Here is a 27,730-nt window from a genome sequence, read left to right as displayed (position 1 = left end):
TGGGGAGTGGGGAGAAGATAAGAACTGGTCTTCTCTTTCCTTATCCTCTCATTAGATAATGGTACTAGATATTTCTAACACCTGACTAGCTCCTAGGACAATGATTCCACAGCATCCATAACACATTTGGCCCAGGGGAGCAGACAGTAGGTAGATGCCTAGAAATAACTGGATAACAGGGGTATATCTCTGCTATCCAAGAGGGGAAAGTGCTGGGATCATCTCTGGGAAGGCAGACCCTCAGCCTTTCTCCCTTCTCATCTGCCCTTGCATATGGCCTTTGCTGATGGATGTCCAAGATCTTCTAGGAATTACTCTGAGATTTCTTTCTCCCTGAGATCTGCTTACTGGGGAGGACTAATTCCTTCCAATGTCCCTTTTCTTCTTCTGAAACATCTGGGAAGGAGGACACTGGGAGACCAATTGGTGCGGTGTATAAAGTGTTGAACTTTTAATCAAGAAGACTTGAATGCAAATCTTGCCTTAGAAGTATACTAGCTGTGTGACCCTGGGCAAGTCACTTAACCTGTCTCAGGTTCTAAGGTGCTCCCCATGCTGGTACCAAACTTAGTCCAGACCTCTAATAGGCTTTAGCCTTACTGTAGCTCAGAACTCTCACTGTCAAGTGATTCCCCCAGCCTCAGATTCCTGTGAGACTCTGTGAGAGCAGGAATTTGAGTTATGCACCATCACACCTGGCTCCAAGACTTTTTCAAGATAACTATCCCTAGTGCTTTCAGCTTACAGATAGTTGGCCTAGTCACCCCTCCCATCCTGGACATCTTGTAGGCATGCCCCATTTTGCCCATTCTCTCTGTCCCCCCCCTTCCTTCTCTGTCTTTCTTCCTTTCTTCTTTTCTTTCTTTTTGTCTAATTTTCTTCTTTCTTTTCCTTTCTCCCCTCCTCCCTCCTTCCCCCTCTTTTTCTTTCTTTTTCTCTCTTTTATCCTTCCTTTTCTTTCTTTGTCTTTCTGTCTTCCTTTTCTTCTTTCTTCCTCCTTTCTTCTTTTTCTTTCTATCTTTCTGTCTGTCTTCTTTCCCTTTTGTCTTTCTTCCTTTTTCTCTTCCTTTCTTCTTTCCTTTCCCTTCTCCTTCTTTCCTCCCTCCCTCCCTTCTTTCTTTCTCTCTCTCTCCCTCCATCCCTCTCTTCCTCCCTTCCTCCCTCCCCTTCCCTTCCTTCCTTCCTTGACATGTGCTTTTCTGTGTAAAAAAACCCCAAACTCCCAGAGGCACATCAATAAATCTTCTATAACTTAGAGTCTTAAAGAGTCACCTGGAACCCTGGAGAGGTTAATGGCTTGCCTGGGGGCACACAGCCAGTATGTATCAGAGACTGTATTGAACTCACATCTTCCTGACTCCAAAGCGAGCCCTCTGCCCACTGTGCCATGCTATCTCTCTATTATGTCAAAATTCTTCCTAAAAGGAGGCTTCCAGAACTTAATCCGATAGCACAGATGGGGTTTGACCATCTATCTGATCAGGGCATATGCCAAAAGACATAGGGGGCATGCTTGCTCCTAAATCCAGGATTTCCCTGGGCCTGATGACCTCTTGAGGGTGTTTTCTGAGTTTTTAAATACAGGCAAAAATGAAATTGCTGAGCTTCACAGCTCAGGGACTACCAGAACATGATCCAGGCCCCTAAGGAAATAACCTGCTACAGGCAGGGTACCCTGAGCACAGAGACAGGGAACGGGCCTGGTTGTGTGAACAGAGCCTTGGATTCTAAGTCTCAGAACTCTCTTTGTGACTTCTAGCTTAGCTTAGTGAGAGGCCTTAGCTAGGCCTCTTCCCCCCTCTCTAAAATGTAGCTGATGATACCTACCTTTTCTGTCTCTCAAAGCTGTTGTGGGGATCCTATAAAAGAAGGTATGTCAACATAGGAGGAAATAAAGATTTAATAATGACAGTAGTAATGATAGCTTACATTTCTACAGGACTTTGATGATTACAAAACGCTTTATATCTGTGATTCCCTGTGCAGGAGAGGGGCTGGTTTTATGATCCCCGTTTTATAGCTGAGGCAGTAAGACATCATAAAACTTAGGGTCCACACTTTATATACTTTGGAAGGAATGACTATAGCCCTTTCTGTCTTTACTTCCTGCCTTCCCATTAGGCTGATAGGATGTTATGAGGCTTTAGATGGGGGCAACACCGCGGATGCCCTGGTGGATTTCACGGGGGGCATCACAGAACCCATCGACCTGACAATTGAGGATTATGCCAATGATGAGACTTTGCGGAGCCAGCTATTTGAGCGGGTGCTGAAGGTGCACTCTCGTGGGGGACTCATCAGTGCATCGATTAAGGTGAGAGGGCTCATAGCCCAAACCATACCCCAGGCTTAAACTGAGTTCTGAACCTACTGCCAACCCCTTGGAGGCCTGAGTCAGAGTGTCCACTAGAGAAAGCCTACCACCCAGTATTCATGGGGAGTAAATATGAATGTTGGGAACTTAATATGTGATCCAGGGAGGCCGAGGCCCACATTTCACTATCCGGATTTCTGAGCCATTGGAGGTGTGTGTGTGGGGGGGTGAGGGTGGACGTGGGACCTTCAGAGGGTGCTAAAGGGAACTGAACTTGATGTCAGGGGCCCTGGGTTTAAGTCTTGGCTCTCCCATTTACTAGTTATGTGCACATGGGGGAAAAAATCTCTTCCCTTCTTTGACCCTCAGTGTCCTCGTCTGTAAAATGAGGATAATACTGCCATCTCAATTTCCTAAAACTCATATGAGGATCATATAAGATAATGAAAAGCATTGAAAGCCTTAAAGAGCTACCCAGGTATCAGTCGTTATTTTTTGCTCAGGACAGTACTGAGGAATATTATAGGATTTAGAGATAGAAATAGGTAGGGGTCATTTTACAGATGGGTAAACTGAGGTTCAGAGAGATGAGATGACTTGGCCAAGGTCACAGTCCATGGCAAGTAACAGAACCTAGATTTAATTCCAGGTGACTTGACTCCAAATTCAGTCCTTTCCCCCATTCCTTCATCTTTGGTGGTGGAGGAGAGAGAGTGGGTCACCTGCCTGATGATTTCCCCCTCCCCTCTTATGTTTCCCCCTCCCTCCGATGTTTCCCATGTCACTTAGGCGATGACAGAATCTGACATGGAGGCTCGCCTGGATTGTGGACTGGTCAAGGGTCACGCGTATGCCATCACGGATGTGAGAAAGATCCGTCTGGGCCATGGCCTGATGGCCTACTTCAAGTCGGAGAAGCTAGATATGATCCGGTTGCGAAATCCCTGGGGAGAGAAGGAGTGGAATGGTCCCTGGAGTGACACGTGAGTCCTTGACATCAGATGGCACTTGCAAGGGCAGTGATTAATCTTGCAAATGGAAGAGCAGAGAGAGATGGGAAAGGAAAGAGAGTTTGTTTGCCTCTGCTGAAGTCAGGTACTGGGAAGGAGCTGTTGTTTTTGCCAGGAGAAAGAAATTGGGGGATTTGTCCAAATACTTTTATGCCATGTGTAGCCTAGATTGGGTCCGATTTGACCATGATCATAAGTTGGTGCTAATTAGGCTAAAGTTAGAGGACAGACCACCAGCCCCTTGATCCTAAACTTAGAATTGAGTCCTAACCCCAGAATAGGCCTTGACCTTAGAATGAGCAGTGACCCTGACTGATCTCAAGAGCCTTGACATTGACCCTAACCTGAGACCCTTCTACAAAACAGTTGTTTTAAAAATTTCAAACTTTTTTTTGAGGGCTAGTTTAAGATGATTGTCGTTTAATAAAATGCAGATGTTTATGTTATCCTGTAGCTGTGGGGGGAAATCTATTTTAATGAGATTATAATTTGTTAAGTAACAGACATTTATATTGTGCAAATTTCCCTTCCACTTTGATCCTGTTTTAGAAATGAGTTATCTGTGTAAGAAATAGACCAATGCCAATCTGATCTGAGGCTTTGGAATAAAGCTGTTCAGGTAGATGGATGTCATTGTCCTATCTCCTCTTTGAAGATGGAAATATCTGCTGATTGAATGAATGAATGATAGTAATAAATAGGCTCCAAAGATTTACATTGCACTTTCTCACAATATCCCTGTGAAGTGCAGAAGAACACGTATTATCCCAATTTTACCAATGAGGCTCAGAGACCAACTTCACATGGCTAGTAAGTTGCGGAGCCCAGACTTGATCCTAGGCAGCCTTCTTACTTTAGATACAAGTGTCCTTTCCACTGCATCTGCTTGGATGACTAAAGGAACAAGCTACGTGATGTCCGACTACATAGCAAGTCTCCACTCGGGGACCCACAGAGCAGGGAGGGAGAGACCTCAGCACTCAGAACTGGGAACACTCAGAACTTTCCAACACTGGGCACACTGATAGAGGAAACAATTAGCCTGGTGTTTTCCTTGGCTTATTATGGAACAAATGATTACTCATCTTACCTCAGGAGACAGGTGATATTATGCAAGACTGATTTATACGAGATACTCTTCCTACTACTGCATATGTTGTTGCCTTGACCGCTCCTGGTATATTGGCATTTACTCTTCCTGTTCTGAGAAGCTCTGTACAGGGAGCTGCTGGGAAATGTCTGCAACTAGCTCTTGGGGGGAGGATTTACACACAGCATACTTTTAAGTTTAATCTGCGTCATCAATATTTTCTCCATCACTATTTAAAATCTAGACAATAATTTTAAAAAAAGTTGTGGTGTTGTATAGTGTTGGCCAGTTTCTGAGATTTAAATATTACTCTGAAAATTTGACAATCAGCTCTCTCAAGCGAGTTCAAGTTGGCTCCAGCACACCCCTGGCTGTAAAACATAGTGAGTAGGGTACCTCAAGTCAAGATTACCTGGATTCAGGTCCTGCCTCTGACACATTCACTGAGCAGTCTTGGGCAAGTCACTTCACTTCTTTTTTTTTGGGGGGGGAGGGCAGGGCAATTGGGGTTAAGTGAGTTCTCCAAGGTCACACAGCTACTAAGTGTGTCAACTGTCTGAGGCTAGATTTGAACTCAGGTCCTCCTGACTCCAGGGCCAGTGCTCCACTCACTGCGCCACCTAACTGCCCCATCACTTCACTCCTTAATGCCCTAAGCTTAATCTCAACATGTTCAAAACTGAATTTTCTTTCCTCCCACCCCCAAACCCTCCCATCTTCCTACTTCCTATCTTCTGCACCATTGTCAAGGGTACTACCATCCCCCTGCCACCCAAGCTCAAAACCTAGTGTCATCCTCAACTCCCCTCTCTCTCTCCTCTCTCTCTCTTTCTTTCTCTTTCTTCTCTCTCTCTTTCTTCTCTCTCTTTCTTCTCTCTCTTCTCTCTCTCCCCCTCTCGCCCCCCCTTCATTTTCGCATATCCAACCTATTGCCAAGTCCCATCTAGTCTATCCTATGTCTGCCATATATAACCTATCTTGTATGTACCTTCTTCTCTCCTCTCTCCTCTGCCACTACTCCTAGGCAGGCTTTTATCACCTTACACCTGGACTATTGCAGTATTCCAGTATTGCACTATTGCTGGTTGGTCTCTTTGCCTCATTCCAGCCCATCCTCCACACAGCTGTCAAAATGACCTTCCTAAAGTATAGGCCTGAACATGTCACCTTGACCCCTCACCCCTACTCAGTGAACTCCAGTAGCTCCTGATTCCTTCCAGGATCAAATATAAAATCGTTTGGCTTTTAAAGTCCTTTATAACCTGGCTTCTTCTTATCTTTCCAACCTTCTCATATTTCACCCTCTTCCACATACTCTATTATAGAGTGACCCTGGCCTCCTTATTTTTCCTCTAACACAATACTCCATCTCCCAACTGCAGATGCTTCCCCTGGCTGTCCCACATACCTGGAATGCTCTCCCTCCTCATCCTGGCTTTCCTGTCTTTAAGTGCCAGCAAAAGTCCCACGTTCTACAGGAAGCCTTTTCTGATCCCCCTTAATACCAGTGCTTTCCTTCTGAGAGTACCTCCAATTTATCCTAGATATCTCTTGTCTGTACACGGTTATTTACATGTTGTCTCCTCTATTAGACTTTGAATTCCTTGAGAGCAGGGACATTTTTTTTAACCCTTCTTTGTAGCCCCTGCACTTAGCACAATACCTGGCACATAAGTGCTTAATAAATGCTTATTGACTTTAACAGATGCTTGTTGATTGATTGTCAGTTGAAGAGTAGATACCCTTCTTCATTGGTAGAAGGATTTCTTCCCTGAGAGCTCTCTATGTCAATGAAATCTTAGGTCCAGTTAAAAAAAACAAAACCAAACAACTCATCATCTCTTGTCCTATTTCATTCATTTATTCATTCATGCATTCATGATGTATAAGTACCTGCACTATACAGAACCTGTGCTTAGAGCTAGAACAGATCCAAACTGAAGAAGGGCATCAATTTTCCTCCGACAGAGCTGATAGTCTAGCAGAGTAATAGTACACACACACACACACACACACACAAGTGTGATACCCAACAATATCTGATCAGATAATTTGACAGGTGTGAAATCTAGTGTCTCTTTCTCTAACTGATTCTCTCCATCCCCACCCTGATTTCCTCCATATCTCACAGTTCTGAGGAATGGCAGAAAGTAAGCAAAAGCGAGAGGGAGAAGCTGGGTGTGACCGTGAAGGACGATGGGGAATTCTGGTGAGTCTTACACACAGGGAGACATGGCCAAAGGCTCTGGGAGAGTCTTTGATGCTGAGATTCATCTAAGGCCAAGTGAGTTCTGGAAAGTCAAGATGGCCCAGAGTACTGGAAACAGTATGGAATTGGGGGGTCAGGAACGACCTAGCTTGTAGTCCTGGCTGTTCTACAAGCTCGTTGTGTGACCTTCAAGGAGTCCCTTCCCTTCTCTGGGTTTCTTTACCAAGGCATTCAGCAAATGTATTTCAAGTGCTCAATAAATGGGAGGGCTCCCTCAAGAGGATAGTTATCTTTTTTATTCATAAAATTTTACTTAGATGCTTCCACATCCATTAAGTTACAATCACAACAGCTTCCCCATTTCTGAAGCACTTTGAAATTTATGTAAAGCACTTTACATATACTACCTTTCTTTGTATCTCTGGTACTGCTTAGCACAGCGCCTGTTTGGTGAAGGGTAAACTTAATAAGTGTTTGTTCATGGATAGGTCGATCCTCTGAGGAAAGTACTTATCCTCACTTGAACAAGAAGGGACTTACCCAAGGTTACACAGCTTGTAAGTGGCAGAGCCAGATTCAAACCTGTTTGCTGACTCCAAGGCCATTGTCCTTTTCACTGTACCATATTCAATTAATTAGTCAGTAATCATTCATTAAGTATGTGCTCTATGGCAGCACTTCTTAAACTGTGGGTTATGACCCACAGTTTTTTTTTTAAATTTAAATTTATTTATTTAACATATTTAGTTTTCAGCATTGATTTTCACAAGAGTTTGAATTACAAATTTTCTCCCCATTTCTACCCTCCCCCCCACTCCAAGATGGCATATATTCTGGTTGCCCTGTTCCCCAGTCAGCCCTCCCCTATATCACCTCACTCCCCTCTCATCCCCTTTTCCCTTCCTTTCTTGTAGGGCAAGATAAATTTCTACGCCCCATTGCCTGTGTATCTTATTTTCTAGTTGCATGCAAAAACGTTTTTTTTTGTTTGTTTTTGAACATCTGTTTTTAAAACTTTGAGTTCCAAATTCTCTCCCCTCTTCCCTTCCCACCCACCCTCCCTAAGAAGTCAAGCAATTCAACATAGGCCGCATGTGTATCATTTATGACCCACAGTTTAAGAAGCACTGAAGAGGTCACAAGTGGAAAAGGTTTAAGAAGCCCTGCTCTGTGGCAGGCACTGTGCTAGGTTCTGGGGATATAGAGATAAAAGTGAAACATTTTCTAACCTCAACGTGCTTACATTCTGTCAGACCAGAAATATGTTCTATAGGCAGATAGAAAATGAATATAAAGAAAATACAAGGTCATTGGGCGATGGGAATGGTGGAGGAGACACTAGCAACTGAAGAGATCAGAAGAGGCTTTTTGTAGCAGTGGGCCCTTCAGCTGAGTTTCGAAGGAGAATCTGGAGCTTCCAAGAGATGATGAGGAAGAAGTATGTTTCAGGAGGGCCTGGGACACAGCCTGGGCAATAACTGAGTTTTTTTTCTCAGTTTTTTCTCTCCAGTCAGAAAGCTGAGATCCAGGAAAGTGATTTATCCTAAGTTCCACTCTGATAATCCTAGGATTACCAGAACTGGGATCCTCATGAATCTCAGGCTGGAATTCCTTCTTCCATATCCCATCAAATCCCTAGATTTAGTGGCATCAGAATTAGCAGAGTCTTTCCAGATTGGGGGTAGGGGAAGAATCCTCTCTCTCTCTCTCTCTCTCTCTCTCTCTCTCTCTCTCTCTCTCTCTCTCTCTCTCTCAATCTGGCATGCCGGCCGGCACATCCTTCACCATAAACCCTTCACCCAGGATGACATTTGAAGACCTCTGCCGATATTTCACGGACCTCATCAAGTGTCTCATCATCAACACGTCCTACCTGAGCATCCACAAGACTTGGGAGGAAGCAAAGATCAAAGGGGAGTGGAAGTATCATGAGAATCCTCTGAAGAACCGCACTGGGGGCTGTATCAACCACAAGGAGACCTTCTTCCAGAACCCCCAGGTGAGCTAAGAGTGAGGAGCCACACACATACCCTGCCTCTGTATCCTCCCTCTTTCCTCTCCAGGCACTCTTTACTTCCTGTTCCAAGTGTTTGGGGTGTCTTAGTGCAGTTCTAAGCTAAGGTTTTGGGGACACCTTGCATATACAAGCCATGCGCCCTATACACTCAAGGGAGGGGGTGGGAAGGTGAGAAAAAAGGTAAAGAAGCAGCATGGTACAATCAGTAAAGCAAAACTCGATGAAGAATTAAGAGATCTGAGGTCATATTCCAGCTTGTATAAGCTTGGGCAAACTGCCTTATATCTCTGTGCTCCAGTTTCTGCCTTTGTGAGATATAGGAAGGAAGCATGATGAAGTGCAAAGAGCTCGGAATTTATGAGGCACAAGTCTCAGCGCTGGTGTTTATTGGCCGTGTGACCTCGCCCAGGGCCTCAGTTTCCTCATCTTGAAAACGGAGATTCAAGCAGTTAGCACTACTTATCCCACAGGATTCTAGGAAGGAAAATACTCAGCACACTGAAAGGCACTGTCACTTTCCTTCAGGACTAGAGGAATCTAATTTCATGAGTCTGGGCCCTCTACCAACAATACCCTTTTATAATTTCATAGATTGTTATTGACAGTTACTACAGCCAACCAATTCGTCCTTCTGCAGGTCAGCCTGAGCTGCTTTAAACTAAGGTAGGCTGGTTCTTGGACAATAGCCACTCATGTTCATACTCACAACCTTTCTAGCCTTGTAGGACTTGACAGACAGATCCACTACCCGGCTCTGCAGTGAGGGCTGAACCAGATTGAAATGTAATTGGGAAGTGTTCAACAAAATAAATAAAATTATAACACAACATAGACATTTTAATTTGTAGTTTTCTAGGTCAGTTTGCAGCCACAGAGACTGTTTCTATTCTATCTCCTGCTTTAAGACACCAGGATCATCTCCCTTCCCAGCTGGGATATAAGACAAAGCCACTGAAAGGCATTCATCATTGTCTATAAAATGAGGGTGGGGCTAGTGGATATCATCATGACTATAATTTAACTCCTGCAGCTCAGTCCTTACCACACAAGCCTTGTGCACAAAACCATTTGGCCCACTTCCCCTCAGAACTTTGACTTTCCCACCCCTGACACAGTCAAACCTTTCCCTATGCCCTTACCTACCATCTTGCATTTCTCATATCCTGTGTTCTCTCCCTCCCTCTCCTTCTCCACCTCTCTCTGCATCTCTCTTTCTGTTTCTCTCTCTGCAACGCTCTCCTTGCCTCTCTCTGTTTCTCTGTCTCAGTCCCTCCTCTCTCTGTCTCCTTTTGTCTCTTTCTATCTCTGCCTCTGTTTCTCTCTCCATCTCTCTCCCTTACTCCCCCTCTCCTTCCCTCCTTCCCTCTCTCTATTTCTTTGTCTCAGTCTCTCCTCTCTCTTTTTCTATCTCCTGTCTCTCTCCCTCTCTCTTTCTCTTTCTTCGTATCTCTCTCTGCATCTCTCTCCTCCGCTTCCTCCCTCTCTCTGTTTATCTGTCTCAGTCTCTCTTCTCTTTTCTCTTTCTTTCTCTCTGCCTCTGTTTCTCTCCATCTCTCTCCCTCCCTCTCTCTTTCCCTCCTTCCCTCTCTATCTCAGTCTCTCCTCTCTCTCTTCCTCTATATTTTATCTCTCTCTCTCTCTCTCTCTCTCTCTCTCTCTCTCTCTCTCTCTCTCTCTCTCTCTCTCTCTTTCCCTCCCTCCCTCCCTCCCTCCTTCCCTTCATAACCCCTCCCCATCTCCAGAGACATTTCTCCTTCATGGTATCATAGACCATCAGAGCTAGAAGTGACTCCAGAGAACAAGCAGTCCAGCCTACAATTAAGCAGGAATCCTTCCTACACGGTGCCTGACAAGGGATCCTCTACCTTCTCCTTGAGTGATGGAACCTCATCTGTGAAATAAGGAGATTGGCCTTGGTAGTCTCTGAGGTCCTTTGCAGCTCTCATATTCTAAGAGTCTTTGAACTACTATATCAGGAACGTTCCTCAGTTTACCCTTATAACTCTCTGACTATGAGTGAGCCACTTGACCTCCTTCAGCCTCAACTTCCTTATCTTTAAAATGAGGGTAATCATACCTACTCATGAGGTTGTGAGGACGAAATAAAACAGTTCTTGTAAAATACTTTGCCACCTTCTTCAGGGCTGTTTATTAGTCATTGTCACCATCATCATCATCATCACCCTGGTTTCCATGTGCTCTACACAGGTGCTCCGGCCAACTCTGAGGGCATAAGGCTCAAGTTTCCTGCTCTGGGATTTTGCTACATCAGTGAAATCTCAGGGCTGGTCCTGAGCTGCTGTTATTGTTACTGTCAATGTTCTCACCTGTCCCTGTTTGTCTTTCTAGACCTACCATCTTGAGACCCCAGATGACATGATTTTGAGATGGATATAGTGGAAGGAGCCTTGGATTTAGAGTTTAAGGGCCTGAATTTGAATCCTGGCTCTGTTACTTAGTACCTTGGGCAAGTCACTTCCACTCTTAGGCCTCATTTGTTAAATGAGATGGCGTTGAACTACACAATCTCTGTGGCATATGCCAGCTCTTTAGTGCTCTGGTCCTTCCCTCATGAACCTGAAGTTCTGTCTTCCTTTTCCACTTGTCCCCAGTATGTGTTCAATGTGAAGAAACCAGGGGACGAGGTGCTTATCTGTTTGCAGCAGAAAACAAGGCGGACCACCCGCAGACAGGGCAAAGCTGAGAACCTGGCCATCGGCTTTGACATCTACAAGGTAAAGCAGGGGTCCCAGAGGCAGGACCTGTTCCCCTAGTAGGGGAGCTCCCCTTTCACTTATAAGATAGGGGATTCTCCAGGACCGTGAGTAACCCCCTTCTCTGTCCCTGGGAAAGATGAGGATGGTAGCCAGGAGCAGTCTGAAGTTTAGGCTGTTGAGCTGTGCTTAAATCCCACAGAATGGGATGCCTGCTCCCTCCTGGCCTTTGGGGTCCACAGCCCGGCTTATTTCTGGGCTTGCATTGAGCTGGGTTAAACAGTAAGAGCCCTAAATTTGGGTTCCGAGAATCCAGATTTGTCTGTGCTATGTGACTGACTGCCCTGTGATCTTGGGCAAAATGATCTCATTTCTCTGGCCTGTTTCCTCCTTTGTAAAATGAGAGGTTGAGCTCTGGTGTCCCCTCCACTGAATCCTGTGGTCCTTTCATAAGAACGAGTCCCTGCTTCTCCTTGGTGTAGAGGTTTGTCAACTGGCAGCTAGGTCCTTTCTTTGGGATGCATTGACGGCCACCTCTACGCGGTGCTCTGACCTTCCCCGAGGGAACGGGGGAGATGCACGATTCTGAGCCTGAGGCAGGATGCTCCTGGGACTGAGCTCATCATCAGAGGTCAGAGAAGAAGGCCTCACCCAACCCCAACGTCATGCTGCTCCCATGCTTCCCAGAGCTCCCAGCCAAGTGAGGGTCTGTCTTTGGGGATTTTCTCGAGGCTCTTGTCTCTTGGTCTGACAAGCCTGGCTGCATTTTACTGCTTCTCATCTGGCTGACTCAGTGTGATGGAGTGGAAGGAGATCCTAGCTTAGCACTAGAAGACCTGGAGTTTGGATCCTGGTTCTGTGGCCTTGGACAAGCCATATTTTAGCTCTCAGAGCCTCAGGTTTTCTCATTTGTAAAATGAGAGATAGTAATGCTTTTATGGCCTCCTTCACTGGGTTATTGTAAAGATCTAGTGAGGTAATGTCAGTCTTTAAACCTTAAAGTGCTGCGTAGGTGTTGTCATCATCATCATTATTGTTAGAACATATTAGGAAGTATATACTGCCACTGCACATGGACTTAACAGAGACTTGGGTTCAAATTCTGCATCCAGCTGAGAAGGATGATTATTTCTCTCTTATATTAATAACCATTTACTATTAGAGAGATGCAGGATTTTATCCCTTCCTGTATCCTCATTCTGTATTAGGTCAAATCAGCTTCTGAAAAATAGGGCTGCTAATGAGATTGGATTAACTTTCTCCTCAATCTTGTTCAGATCCCAACCAACTGGGAAAGTTTAGATCTGATCAAAGCTGGGCGGGGGTGGGGGGGTGGGGTGGGGGTGTGGCCCGGGGTGGGGGGAGGGGCGGGGGGTGGTGGTGAAGCAGTATGTGTAGATACTGGCTAGGTGTGTTCTGGGAGTAAGAGTGACATAAAGGCCCTAGCCCCTCATTAAAATAGCTCCACCTCTCATTATAATATTCATTCTTCTCATTAATTGTTAACCAGTCAGGGATGATTGCCATCTGTCAAGAACACCCACTCTTCCAAGGGCATATAAATATCAATAGGCCGCCATGATCCGTTTTTGGTTTATGAGAGATAGCCAAATGACCAATCCTTTTATTTATAAAATTTATTAATACTTAATTATGAATTATATGTTATTGTATAATATATTACACCATTATATTCTACTAATTATATAATTGGCATATAACTAATTATTAATAATTAATAAAATTTATTAATGGAATTAATAAAATGATTGCCCAGAACTAAGTCTCTTGAACTTTTTATACATCACGCAGCCTTTTTTAGCTGTGCAGCCTAACCTGCAGCGTCTTCATTTGTAAAAGGATCGTAATACAGAGTTGTGCCCAAAGTCTTAGCGTGGTTTTCACTCCAAACCACACGAATACCTTTGGTGCAGCCTGTGTTACCTCTATCGCCCCCCTCCCAGTATTGTTGGGAGGACCGGTGAGATAATGCCCATAAAACGCTTTGCTAACCGTGACCATATTATCATGTCAGTGATTATCTTTTCTGTTGCTGCTGTTATGTCCTCCTCACCTGCCCACTCCCCCCAAATCTGCATCTCTTTCAGGTTTCCCTATTTATACTGATGGCACCAAAAGCCTCTTAGTCACCCAGAACCTCAGCCATCTGGTAGGCTGGACGTCTGGGGACTCTTACCCTTTCTTGTGTCGTGGCCTCCTTTGGCAGTCAGTCTGGTGAAATCCATGGACCCCTTCTCAGAAACATGTTTTTAAATGCGTAACTGACCTAGGCAGGAGGTGCAGTGCATAGAGCATCAGGCTTGGAGTCAGGAAGACTTGAGTTCATGTTGGGCTATAGACTCTTACTAGCTGTCACCTAGCTTTCTGCCTGCCTCAGTTTCCTCATATGTAAAATGGGGGTGATAATAATAGCATCTATCTCCCAGGATTGTCGTGAGGACCATATAAAGTAATAATTATAAGGCATTTAGCACAGTATTTGGTAGATTGTGAGTGCTTAAATAATAATAATAATAGTAGCTGTCATTTATATAACGGCACAGTGGCTAGTACCTTATGGGTGCTTAATAACTTCTCATACATAATAATAACTAACATCTATATAACACTGTGCCTGGTGCCTTGGAGGTGCTCAATAAATTTGAATAATGATAACAATAACACAAACAACTAACATTTATGGAGCACTTACTATGTGCCAGGGACTGTGCCAAGTGCTGGGGAGACAAAGCTCCTCCCCCAAAACACAATATAGTTATCAAAATATTTTTAAAAAACCCAAAGTTCATAGACCCTAGGTTAAGAACCCCTGGCCTAATAGACCAGTATCTTACATCATATGCCAAGATAAGGTCATGATTTAGACATAAAAGATGAAGCTGTAAGCAAATTAGGAGAGCAGGGAATAGTATACCTGTCAGATCTATGGAGAAAGGAAGAATTTATGACTTAACAAGAGATAGAGAACATTATGAAATGCACAAGTCGATAATTTTGATTACATTAAATTAAAGTGTTTTTATACGCTCAATGCAACCAAAATTAGAAGGGAAGCAGAAAGCTGGGAAAGAATTTTTACAGCCAGTGTCTTTAGTAAAGGCTTCATTTCTAAAATATATAGAGAACTGAGTCAAATCTGTAAGAATACAAGTCATTCCCCAATTGATAAATGGTCAAAGGATCTGAACAGTTATTGGATGAGGAAATTAAAGCTATCTATAGTCATATGAAAAAATGCTCTAAATCACTATTGATTAGAGAAATGCAAATTAAAACAACTCTGAAGTACCACCTCACACTTATCAGATTAGCTAACAAAACAGGAAAATGATAAATGTCAGAGAAGATGTGGGAAAATTGGAACACTAATGCATTCTTGCTGGAGTTGTGAACTGATCCAACCATTCTGGAGAACAATTTGGAACTATGCCCAAAGGGCAGTCAAATTGTGATTTTGATCCAGCAATACTACTACTAGGTCTGTATCCCAAAGAGATCATAAAAACAGGAAAAGGACCCACATGTAGAAAAATATTTATAGCAGCTCTTTTTGTGGTGGCAAAGAATTAGAAATTGAGGGGATGCCCATCAATTAGGGAATGGCTAAACAAGTTGTGGTATATGAATGTAATGGAATACTATTGTTCCATAAGAAATGGTGGGCAGGCAGACTTCAGAAAAACCTGTAAAGACTTACATGAACTGATGCTGAGTGAAGTGAGCAGAACTTGGAGAACACTGCAATAACTGACTTTTTTAGACTTAGCTTTTCTGAGCAATGCAATGATCTAAGACAACTCCAAAAGACTCATCATGGAAAATATTAACCACATCCAGAGAAAGAACTATGGAGTCTGAATGCAGATCAGAGCATTCTATTTTCTCTTTCTTTTGTTGTTTTTTGTTTTTCCTTTTTGTTCTGACTCTTCTTTTGCAACATGACTAATGTGGAAATATGTTTCATATGATCATACATGTATAGCCTATATTAGATTGAATGCTGTCTTGAAGAGGGGGGGAATGGAGGGCAGGGGAAAAAATTTAGAACTCCAAATCTTATAGAAATGAATGTTGAAGACTAAAAACAAAAACAACAAAAACCCCGACCTAGTTAGCCTCCATCAGGTCCAGTCTCCAGCTGTCAATATGGCAACCACTGCCCTACCTGCCTCCCTTACAGGGTTGTGGAGAAAGCACTTGACTAAACATAAACAACTTATATAAATGTGGTTTGTTATATTTTTCTCACCTTCATATGTTTCCTCTCCCTTTCTCTTTCCATCCAGTCAATTGCCAAACCCTGTTGATTTTCCTTGAGTTCATATCTCTTGTACCCATCCCTCTGATCTGTATCATCCACCCGAGAACCCTTGAGTCATGATGTAGACAGAGGTGAAGTATCAGCAATAAGACTACTGAACTAGGAGTCAGGAGTCATAGCATAAACTTGCTGTCATTTTCCTCCTATCTGGCCTCCTTTTCCTCATCTGTCAGATGAAGGAATTCTATTAAATGACTACTGAAGCCCCTTCCAGCTTGGATCTTTGGTGGGCTAAATTCCCTTCTAGATCTAATGTTCTGTGTTCTATGTTCTAAGACCTTTTCTATCCCTGGCATATTGTATTCTTTGTCCAAATAGCCCTTCCCAGGCTTTGTCCTTGATGTTATAAGCAGGGGTTTGCTGGGGCTAGCTCCTACTGACTCTGTCAGGGAAATTTTCAGGGTGAACATTTATACCTCAAAAATCAGCAAATTACAAATCAGGGCTTGCTTAATTGTTTTGTTGATTGTCTGGACTTAAGAAAGTGATGGAGAAGATACTAATAATGCAGATTAAGCTTAATTAAATTAAACTTAAAAGTGTGTTATTCATAGACTTTCCTTCTCTCTACTCACCCTCCCCCAGAGAAATGGTTGTTAAAATATTTATCAGCACACCTCTGATTGTAAAGTCCATTCCATATTCTGTGTTTTAAGGCCTTTCTTAGTTTGGACGTTCTATGTTCTACTGTCACTTCCAGCTCCAACATTCTAAAAAATTTGTTGTTTTTGATGTTCTTGGGTCACTAAGGTTCTAGGATCCTAAGGTCTCCAAGGAATTAAGAGCCCAAATTCTATCCCATTGGGCTGCTTTAAGGAAAATGTGGCAGCAGGCGTTGGTGATGTGGGAAGCTAGGGTATAAGGAGACCTGAGAATGTGAGAAAGAGTTTCAGACACAGTTATCTCTACAGGTGGAGTCGAACCGAAAGTACCGCATGCATACTATGCAGGAGAAGGCAGCTGGTTCCATCTATATCAATTCACGCAGTGTCTTCCTGCGGACGGAACAGAAAGAGGGCCGGTACGTCATCATCCCCACCACCTTTGAGCCAGGCCAGACATGCGAATTCCTCCTCAGGATCTTCACAGACGTGCGTGCCTCTTGCCAGTAAGTGCTCGGTGTTGGGGGAAAGGAGAGTGGGTAAGGGAAGAATCTAAAAGAACAGGGCTTGCTGTATTCCCTGCCCAGAAACGCCCTGTTGACCATTTATAATAGTCTCACTTGTATGACACTTTTAACTTTGTCTAGAGTGTCTTATTTGGTAAATGGGACAGGAAAGATAGTAATTCCCGTTTTATGCAAGAGGAAGCCAAGTCCCAGAGAGAGGAAAGGTACTTGCCTTGGCTCACAAAATGAAGTAATGGTAGACCTGGGGCTGCAATCCAGGGTTCCATGGATTGAAATAGTCACTGTCTATATTGTTTTCTTGGTTCTGCTTACTTTGTTCTGCGCTAGTTCATAGAGATATTTCTGTGCTTCTCTGTATTCATCGCACACATCATTTCTTACAGCACACATTCAAAGCCCTTCATAATCTAGCCCCCTTCTACTTTTCCATTCTTCTTACACCTTGCTCCCCTACACATACACTTCCATCTCGTAACACTGGTCTCCTGGCAATTCCACAAACAAAATATTCCATCTCTCAGCTCCTGGCATTTTCTCTGACTGTCCTCCATGCCTGGAATGCTCTCCCTCCCCTTTGACTGCTAACTTCCCTGGCTTCCTTTAAGTCCTAGCTAAAATCCCATTGTCTACAGGAAGCCAACTCCCCTTAATTCCAGTGCTTTCTCTCTTTTGATGATTTCCTATCTATCCTCTACATAGTTTGCTTTGTTTGTCTGCATGTTGTCTTCTCCATCCATTAGATTGTAAGCTCCTTGAGGGTAGAGGCTGTCTTTTGCCTCTTTTTGTGTCCTCGGCACTCAGCACAGTGCCTGGCACATAGTAGGCACTTAATAAGTGTTTCTTGAACAAATGAATGAATCTTCACCTACCACAATTTATTTAGTCATTCCTCAATCAATGTACATCTACTCTGTTTCCATTTCTTTGCTAACACAAAAAGCATTGCTACCAGTATTTCGGTGTCTGTGGTGACTTTTTTCTTGTTGATGATTTCCTTGGGCTAAAAGTACAGTAATGGAGTATGAACATTTTGGTCACTTTATTTGCATAATATCAGATTGCTTTTCAAAATAATTGTACCATTTCACAGCTCCACTGACAATGTATTAGTATGCCTGTCATCTTACAACCCCTCCAACATGGACTTTTTTTTTTTTGAAAAATTAGTTTTTGTTTGTATTTTCAGTTTCTTACGTCACCATAGTTATTCCAAATGTCCCTCACTCTCTCTCTCTCTCTGCTAGAAAACCATTGCATTTGACAAAGAGTATTTTTTTTGAGACAATAAAGTCACAACTGATAGATATCTTGAAAAAGTCTGAAAACAAAACATTGGCTATTTGCATTTTTTGGTCATTTTTTCCAACTTGCAGTATGTGAAGTGAAGCCTCACATTTTTTAAAATTTGAATTTCTCATTATTAGTGATTTGGAGCATTTTTCCATGTGGTTGTGAATACTTTGCAATTCTTTTTTTGAGAACTGTTTGTTTATATCCTTCTAATATTTACCTATTGAAGAATGGCTATTAGTTATATGCATATTTATTATTATTATTAATTGTTTCTATTATCTTGGATACCAAAGCTATATCAGAGAAAGATTTTTTTCTCCCATTCTACTGATTTCTTTTTTATTTTAGATTCATTAGTGTTGTCTGTGCAGAAGCTTTTGATATAATCATATAATCAAAGTTATCTATTTTATCTTTTGGGGTTGCCTCTGTCTCTAGTTGGTTAAGAATATATCTCCTACCCATAGCTATGAGAGGTATACTATCTGTTTCTCTTTTAATTTTTTTATAATCTGCTCTTTAATATTAAGGTTGCATTTCCATTTAGATTGTATTGTAGAATATGATATGAGGTGTTAGTCTAAGCCTAATTTCTGCCAAATTGATTTCTACTGTAACTAGCAATTTTTATTAGATAAGGAGTTTTTTCCTATGTAATTTATATTTTCTACTTTATCAAACATTCCGTAGATTGGATAAGAGAATTTAGAGCTGGAAGAAACCAATGAAATTATCCAGCCTAAATCCCTCATTTTACAGATGAGGAAACTGAGACTCAGAGAGTAAAGCAGACCATCTGTGACATCACACAGGAAGTAGGGATGACTGATCAAGAATGTGATGTTTAAGTATAAGTGGTGCAGTGGGTCAGATGCTAGAGCTGGAGTCAGGAAGCCCTGAATTCAAATCTGGCATCAGGCTCTCACTAGCTACATGATACTGGGCAAGTCACTTAACCTGCCTGCCTTAGTTTCTACAACTGTCAAATGAGGATAATAATAGTACCTACCTTTCAGGTTTGTTTTGAGTCTTGTATGAGATGCTATTTATAAAGTGCTTTGCAAACCTTAAAGTGCCCTGTGAATGTTAGCTATTATTATTTCCCAGGATGTCCCAAAAATCTTAGTGAAGCTTTATGATATTAAATCTTAAAACTCCACTAAGAATTTTGGAGTACCATATATATATATATATGTATGTGTGTGTGTGTGTGTGTGTGTGTGTGTGTGTGTGTGTGTGTGTGTGTATGTAGAGAGAGAGAGAGAGAGAGAGGGAGAGAGAGAGAGATCTGCCAAAATCAGATTTGATAGAAAGTACCTACTGTTAGAACACTAGCAGTAGGTAGGTCCAGTAATTCACAGGAGGTGATATAAGAATGGAGCTATCCAGTGAAAAGTCCTTCGTAGAAGGATTTAAATTCCATTTTTACCCTCTCTTTACTCTCCTAATTCTTGTTCTTGCCATCCTTCCCTTACTCCCCCAAATTGATTCCTGTCCTCTTTTATCTCTCCTTCTCACCTCCTATTCCCTTTTCTCATTTTCTATCTCTTCTCCTCCCCTCAGGGAATTGCACCTGGATCAGCCCCGCCATTGGTGGTGGAATAGAATATTTGGTTATCCTCAGGTTGTGTCCCAGGTCCACATCATCAAAGCAGAGGGGCTGAGGGATTCCCCTTCAGAAGGTAGGTGTTCTTTCTCTTTGCCCCACTTCCATCCTCTCTGCGCCTTCCTTGGGGTGTTAGGTGAGGGAAGTTTCCTTCCTTCCCACTGAGATCAAGGCTCCTAGCTTGATCCAGGTTGGAATAGTTTGGACAGGCTGAGAACTGGAGGTTGAGGCTGGTGAATTGCTTGAATTTAGGATTTCTGAGTTGCAGTAGGGTTATAGCCCATCAAATTTTCACACTAGCTCCTGCCCTGGGATCAGAGTACCCTAGGCTGCCTAAGGAGGAGCAAACCTCCCAGTGTGACCTCTTCCGTCTTGGCAAGATGAGGAGACTCAGTTTCAAAATTAAAAAAAAAGGACTACATAGACACTAGGCATGGTAATATCTAAAGATAAGACTCCAAGACCCCATCTTCCTAATCCTCCTATGGGAGAAGGATATCGATGGAAGAATGTATTTACCATATAGTAACTGCGTAATGTGAGCCTTCATTGATGGCCTCCCTTCACATCTGTCTGGCTCTGCCAGTCTACAAGGATTTCAAAGACAGAGCCAATGATAGATGATGCCTCTCCAGCCTAGATAAGTTTAGAGGGCTTCATCACTAGCAGACTGGCCACCAAGAGGCAAAGTTTTAGGTCATAGCAGCTCTTGAAGACAGTCTACTAAGGTAGGGAGGGCTTTGTGATCTCAGTCAAGGAAGGGTCTCAGTACACAGGAAATCATGGAGCTTTGGAAGAATTATTAGTACATGAGTGTGTGTGTTGGGGGAAGGGTACAAAAATGCTTTAAATGACATTGTCCCCGTCCTCAAGGAGCATATAATCTGGAAGGGAGACAAGGTATGTATACAAATAACTATATACAAGTTAGAAGGAGGAATTATGACAGAGAATGAATCATCAAAGGAAGAATCACTTTTAGCTGAGGAAGACCAAAGGAGGCTTCATGGAGGAGTCATCTCAGCTGGACCTTGAAGGAAGAAAAGGATATCAACAGGTGGAGATATAGAAGGAGATGTATATGAGGCAGCTAGGTAATACAGCGGACCAAGTGTTAGACCTGGAGTCAGGAAGACCTGAGTTAAATGTAGTCTTAGACACACACTAGCAGTGGAACAGTCACTTAATGTCTGTCTGCCTCAGTTTACCCGACAGCACTTACCTCCTGGGGTTGTTGTGAGGATCAAATGAGATAATATGACACTTGACACATTTACTAGCTGTGTAACCTTGAGCAACTCACTTAACCCCCTTTGCCCTGCCTTTCCCCTTCCAAAAAAAATACTTATCACAGTATGTGGCACATAATAAGCGCTGTATGTGTTAGATGTTATTGTTATTAAAATGCAGCCTCAGACACAATCCTGGGCCAGTCACTTTACCTCTGCCTGCCTCAATTTCCTTATCTATAAAAGGGGGATAATAATAGCATTTACCTCCCAGGGTTGTCTTGAGGATCAAATGAGATAATCATTGTAAAGTGCTTAGCACAGTGCCTGGCACATAGTAAGAGTTATATAAATGTTAGATGTTATCATCATCATCATCATCATGTAGTCGCAAACACACACTAGCTTTGTGACCCTGGGCAAATCACTTAACTTCAATCTGCCTCAGTTTCTACATCTGTAAAGTGGAGATAATAATAGCACCTACCTCACAAGGTTGTGAAGATCAGATGGGTTAATATTTGTAAAGCGCTTTGATACCTTAAAGTGCTGTGAACACACAAACTGTTGTTATTATTGTGGTTCTGGGCATGGGAGAAGGCCTACAAGAATTCACAGAGGCAGGATGAGACCAGGAAATCCCCAGCCTTGGTTTGGCTAGAATACAAAAGAAAGAGATGGAGCATGATGGCAGTGGGAGAGGTGATGAGTTTAGGCTTGTTTGTGGGGAAGATTAACCTGAGGGTGTATGTGCAGAATAGAGTGGATCTTTCTTAGAGGACCTTGGAAACCTCTTCATTTCCCAGATGATAAAAGGAGCAAATCTGAGGCAGGGAGACCTATTAAAAAGTGATTACACTAGTCAAGGCGGAGGTAAAGAGGTGAAGAGAAGGGGATGGATATGAGACGTGTGGAGGGGGGATTGCCAAGGTCTTGTAAGGGATTACAGGGTCATAGGTTCTTAGGATCAAGCAGAAGGGACCTTGGAGGCCATCGAGGGTCATTTTACAGATGAGAAATGAGGCCCAGAGAGGTTAAGTGTTTGGTCTAGGGTTGCACATCTAGTAAGTGTCTTGCTAGGCAGAAACTCAAATGTTGGAGATAAATCTGATTCTAAATCCAGTGTTCCATCCACAATGCCTGAATAAGAGGGGAAGAGTTCAAAATGAGTTTCCAAACCTGGGTGACTGGGAGGATAAAGGTTCCATCAACAGAATCAGAGGTCAGTTTGGGACATTGTGGACTTTGGATGCTCATGGAATGGTAAGGGGAGCTGACATTTTTTAGGAAGCAGTTGGAAATGACAGGTCTAGACCTCAGGCAGGGCAGGGATGCTGGGACTACGTGTACCTCTTCAGTGATCCCAGGTCCTTTTCTCAGGGTGGCCTTGTTCACTAAGTGTATATTATCCTTTCTGCTCTACCTCTCTCCCCTCCAAGTTCTCTCCATGTTCCATTTCTCTTCCCACAGGGACTAACTCCTACGTGATCATCAAATGTGAAGGAGAGACAGTCCGATCGGATGTGCACAAGCATAGCGGCACCCCAGAGTATGATGTGAAAGGCATCTTCTATCGTAAGAAGCCAGAGCAGCCCATTGTAGTCCAGGTGGGTATCTGGCCCATTGGGCCACAGACTGCAGGTACCTAATCCCTAGGCATTACCTTCCAAGAGAAGCCTGATGAGTTAGAGAGAACCCTGAGAATAGAATCAAGAGCCCCGGTTCTGTTCCTAACTCACATTTCACATATAGGATGTCCAAAGGTTTTATAGCTTCAAACCTGCACTAAGACTTTTGGTATGTCTCATATTGCATTCCTCATAAGAAATCCATGAGTGGCTGCTTTGAATAGAATCATCCCATTTTACAAACGAGAAAACAGTTTTGAAATGACATAGACTTGGCCAGCATTAAAAAAAAAAGCTAATAAGCCTGACAGCTAGCATTTGAACTTGTGTTCTCCAACTCCAAACCTGAGGATACCTTCATTTGCACATACCATACTGTGGTCTTGTACAAGTCAGCTTGTCACTGTACCTCAGTTTCCAGTTTGACCACAGAGAATGTCAGAGCTGGAAGAGACTGCAGTGCCCCCCTACTTCCAACCCCTACTTAAACACAAATCCTGTCTAAAACATAGGCTTCCACTAGAAGGGAAAACCCTCCACCTCCCAAAGCAGCCCTTTCCACTTTGAGTGCCTCTTAATTATTCGGGGATTTTTCCTGATATCAAGCTTAAATTGGCCTTTCCACAACTTTTACCCATTACTCCTAGTTCAGCCCTCTAGGACCAAGCAGAAAAAAATCTAAACTAATTGAAACAGAGCAGCCCTTGAAATATTTGGACCTAGCTACTCTGTTGCCCCTCAGTCTTCTCTTTTCCAGGCTATATCTTCCCAGTGCCTTTAACTGTTATTCTTCAGTCTCTTCTTCACCAGCCTAGTTTCTTTCCTTGGCATACTTTCCAGCTTATTGACTCAGTTCCTAAAATGTGACACCTACAGCTGAACACAAAACTCTTCAGTTACTGCCCTGTTGGGGGAGGGGGGTCCTATGTGAAGGACTTCACCTAAATAAACTAGTTCCTTTTAGTTAAATGATATATACCCCCAGCTCATAGAGAATGGTATTAGAACTTTGACATTTATCTTGATCCTTTAAAAAAGGTTTAAAAACTGCTGTTCTTAATATTTTTTTGTGATGGATCCCTTTGACAATCTGACTATTTTGTCAGTTTGGTGAAACCAATGGACTGCTTCTCAGAATATTTTTTATTAATTCATAATTGAAGGAAATGCTAGGTTTAAATTAGAGATTAGTGAAAATAAAGATGTATTTTATTTCCCCATTCAAGTTCATAGACTCCCTGAAATCTATCCATTGGGGGCCCATGAGCCTCTAGGTTAAGAACCCTTGCTCTTGAATCAGAACCTTTGAGATCGCTAGCCCAGGCTCAAATCCACCCCCACATGCTTTCTCTTAAGAACCATAGGTTGGGAGGGGTATTAGAGCCAACCAGTCCAACCCTTCCATAAACAAGAATCTGCTCTATAACATTTCTACCTGATTCAATTTTTTGCATAGCTCTAATTGGTAGGAAGTCTTTCCTTATATTGAGATATTTAGTTTCCAATTAATTTTTAATCTTTGCTTCAAAAGCCCTTTATTAAATGTAATTTTTATTGCATTGTTTTTGGTAAAAGATGCACTTAATATTTGTTTGTGAGGTTTTTATGCCCTAACACACGAGAAATAAGTATACTCTTTTCTGTTTCCATTCAATATTTTCCATAGGTCTATCATTTCTAACTTTTCTAAAACTCTATTCAGGTCCTCCATTTCTATTTCATTTTTTGGGTAAGTTTATCAAGGTCTGAGAGGAGTCATTTGAGGTTCCTCACTATTACAGTTGTACTATTTTCTCCTGTAACTCAGTTTACTTTTTCTTTAAGAATGTAGATGCTATGCTATTTGGTGTATACATGTTCAGTATTGATATTCATTGTCTAAGGTACCTTTTAACAAAATGCAATTTCTTTTCTTATCCCTTTAAGAAAGGGATGATTTTATCTCCTGTTTTTTTGCTGTTTCTTTGTTTTTGATCCATTGGTACCCTTGCCTTTTTTGCTTCATCTGAAACATAAGTTTTGCTCTAGCCCCTTGTTTTAACTCTGTGTATTTTTAATTCCTTACACTGAGCAGAAATCTTTGAAGATCTCATTTGCCTCTCAGCTGACACCTCTCAGATGCTACCTCCTTCACAGCTCTTTTCCTAATTTTCCTAATTATTAGGATTCTCCCTTCTTGAAATTACTTGGTGTTACTTTGTATTTTCAGTACGTGCGTATGTATGTCATATTGCCCAGTACAACACAAGCTCCTTGAAGTCTCTGACACCTTGTGATGTTATAGGTGCTTAATAGTGTTCATAGAACTTGCTTCAATTGATCTGGACTTAGTCATGATATTATTATCACATAGCTAGTATTTATAAAGAAATTTCAGGTTTGCCAAGTGCTTTGCTATGTTATTTCATTTGAGGCTCACAGCAACCCTGAGGAAAAGGTACTTTTATTATCTCTGTTTTACAGATAAGGAGACTGAGGCAGTCAGAGCTTAAATGACTTGCCTGGGTCTCACAGCTTGTAAGCATCTAAGGCTGGATTTGAACTCAGGTATTCCTCACTCCAAGTCTAGCACTCTCTCCCTCGTGCCTACATGGCTGCCCTCTAGAGCCGCACAGAACAAATGTGCCACCTCCCAGCCCATGACCTCTCACTACGTGTGTGTTCTTCTCCTAGATTTGGAACCATAAATTCTTGTTGGATCAGTTCCTGGGGCAGGTGGCCCTGAAGGGGGATCCAGATGACCTCCAGACATCACATGCCCTGCATCTACAAGATCGGGGCAGTGGGAATTCCAATGACCTTCCTGGAACCATCTCCCTCCAGGTCTACAGCAGCAGCAACCTCTCACATATCTAGGGCTTCCCCTCAGCCCTGGAGAATCCATGGTGTGTGGGGGGCACGGCTGGACCTGCTCCCACGTAGCTCCAGCTTTCTCTCGGAGCCCTTTACACACACAATGAGATTTCCTTATTTCCCAAGGACAAATTCACCACATAGAAGAATTATGCATGTCTCTCCTGGAATACAGTGTCTAATGGTGCCAGAGGCCTCCAGGACCTTCAGCACCTCTTAGTCAATGGAGTGGTAGAAGACACAGAGCACTTCAGGACAGGGCATATCCAGAGTCACTTGTTTACATGCCAGTGGCCCTGTGGATTTTGCCCTTACCCCTAACCAATTCTCTGCTAGCCAATTTCCTCTCACTCCTTTCTTCCTCCCCACCCCCCTCCACTGCCCTTCACCTCCCACAACCTCACTTTTCCCACCCACCATAATGACAGTTTGCCCTCCCTGGGGTCCCTTTTGTTCAGAGAAAGTAGAAACATCTTTGTATAATGGAGAGAGCCCTGAACCAGGAGTCAGAAAGATGTGGCTCCACCATTCATTGGCTGGGTGACCAGTGACACCAGGGAATGACTCCATCAGTGTATCGGTGTGAAGGTATCCGATGGCTGAGTGGGACTTAGAGGAGATCCTTTGGGTTTTGGCCAGGCCAGAAGCTCCTCCCTCAACCCTGCCCCCCTCCCATCTCTTCAGACTCCTCGTTAGTGCATGGGAGACTTGCCAGGATTGTTCATTCATAACAGGTCCACTAATTCATCTTCACATCAGAATGTCTTCTTTTGTCAGTTTGGTTGGGTCTTCACCAAGATTGCCAAAGCCAGATTGTTTTCCAAGCTTCTTATTAGGTCACTGGGCCCTGTCTTAGAAGTGAAAGGACTTCACGTGGGCACCTGGATGCAGTCAGGCTCTCTACCAGTCGCCAATGCTGTAGCTTTTCCCGCAAGTTGAACCAACTGCCAGACACTGAAGGATCACGAGTCTCATCCAGGTCAGACCAGCTGTTGTCACTGGTTCTCCTCCCAAAGGGGGTCAGTCCCCACCTAGCTAGACATCTGCGCATCAGTCAGGATGATAGTTGGCCCCCTTGGCCAACAGGATGAGATGTGTCAGAGAGTAGTGCCAAGGCAGCCCCAGCTGTTGATGAGAGACAGGACTCTTAGCCATGCCAAAGCTGGGGTCCAGGGGGACGGAGTGCACCAAAGGATAACCCCTCCCCCTCCAGGCAGAATGGGTTTTCTTCTGCAAAACAGGCCACATCGGCCCAAGAAACCAAAGAATCTTCCTTCTTATCATCTCAATATTGAGGCCCAAGTGTCTTAATGGTTTTCCTCCCTGCTTCATTGTGGTTTTTCTTATTTCACATTTTAGAGGCTAGGGCATTTCAAGTCGATTAGGAGAAACAGAGGACCAGAACCCACCCCTTTTTTTTTAAACTGTAGTTTCTTTGGGTCTTACGAAAATGTGATTCCAGGTGGATGTAATTAGGGATAGGATGAATGGGATTCTCTGTACTTTTTTTTTTTCCATAACTGGGATTTGCAATTGGATAAAGGCCAGGGCATTCTATATAACTGATTGGGGATTTTACTGGTTTTTGTTTTGTAAAGCTACGCCTTATTTGCTCCCTGATACATTCATGAGACATGGGCAGTTTAACATCTCCAGTCCAAACATCTGTTTTTCCTGGAAGTCCTTTGGATTGTTAGAAACATATAAGTTTACCCAGACACCGTAGTGACTCAGTTGTGTCTAAACCCTTTCATTCTCTAGATCAGCATCAAGAAGGAAGATCCTATGGTTTCATGAGGGTTGAAAGCCATCACCCTCATAGTTAGAAAGCCAGAATCTTCAGTGAAGCTTGCAAACCTAGGTCTAGTTAAGGGGTAATTTTGCTGTAAAGGTATAGCCCCTGCCTTTGTTTTCCTGGGGATCAAGTGAGGAAAGAGGTGCCATCTCCCTGTCACTCTTCCTCTAGGATATCTGAGAACTTTTCATCTCTAGGACTTTTGCTACTGGGACCAAAGTTTACCAAGCTGAGACAGTCCACTTCTGGACTGCTCACTGCAGCTTCCCTTCCTTCCTTCCTGTCCCGCATATGGCTATTATGGGACACTCTTCTCTCTAGGTTGTCCATGGTATGAGGAGCTGAAGGAAGAGGAAAAGGTCATGAAGAGATAGAATGAAAAAGGAAGGAAGGAGTAGGATGAGGAAGGAAGAAAGAAAAAGAGAAAGAGAAAGAAAAAGAAAAAGAAAGAAAAAGAAAGGAAGGAAGAGAAAGGAAGGAAGGAAGTTGTTTTTACCTTAA

The 27,730-nt window shown here is 43.0% G+C and overlaps 1 protein-coding gene across 1 annotated transcript in view; it reads left to right on the top strand.

Moving 5' to 3' along the window:
* The window catches only part of CAPN5 (calpain 5), a 155,253-nt gene extending 127,615 nt beyond the window's left edge, over positions 1–27,638 (top strand). The window contains exons 5-13 of the mRNA XM_036742447.1: positions 2,122–2,314; positions 3,104–3,297; positions 6,546–6,623; positions 8,427–8,622; positions 11,253–11,375; positions 16,608–16,804; positions 19,682–19,800; positions 22,424–22,560; positions 25,255–27,638. Coding sequence (XP_036598342.1) covers positions 2,122–2,314; positions 3,104–3,297; positions 6,546–6,623; positions 8,427–8,622; positions 11,253–11,375; positions 16,608–16,804; positions 19,682–19,800; positions 22,424–22,560; positions 25,255–25,437 — 1,420 coding nt within the window. The 3' untranslated portion in view covers positions 25,438–27,638. The remainder of the gene's footprint in view (positions 1–2,121; positions 2,315–3,103; positions 3,298–6,545; positions 6,624–8,426; positions 8,623–11,252; positions 11,376–16,607; positions 16,805–19,681; positions 19,801–22,423; positions 22,561–25,254) is intronic.
* The last annotated feature ends 92 nt before the right edge of the window (positions 27,639–27,730 follow it).

The sequence above is a fragment of the Trichosurus vulpecula genome, chromosome 2, assembly GCF_011100635.1.
Source record: "Trichosurus vulpecula isolate mTriVul1 chromosome 2, mTriVul1.pri, whole genome shotgun sequence".
In the NCBI taxonomy this organism is placed as follows: domain Eukaryota; kingdom Metazoa; phylum Chordata; class Mammalia; order Diprotodontia; family Phalangeridae; genus Trichosurus; species Trichosurus vulpecula.
Note: the sequence above shows the minus strand (reverse complement) of the source record. Positions and strands in the feature narration are given on the sequence as shown.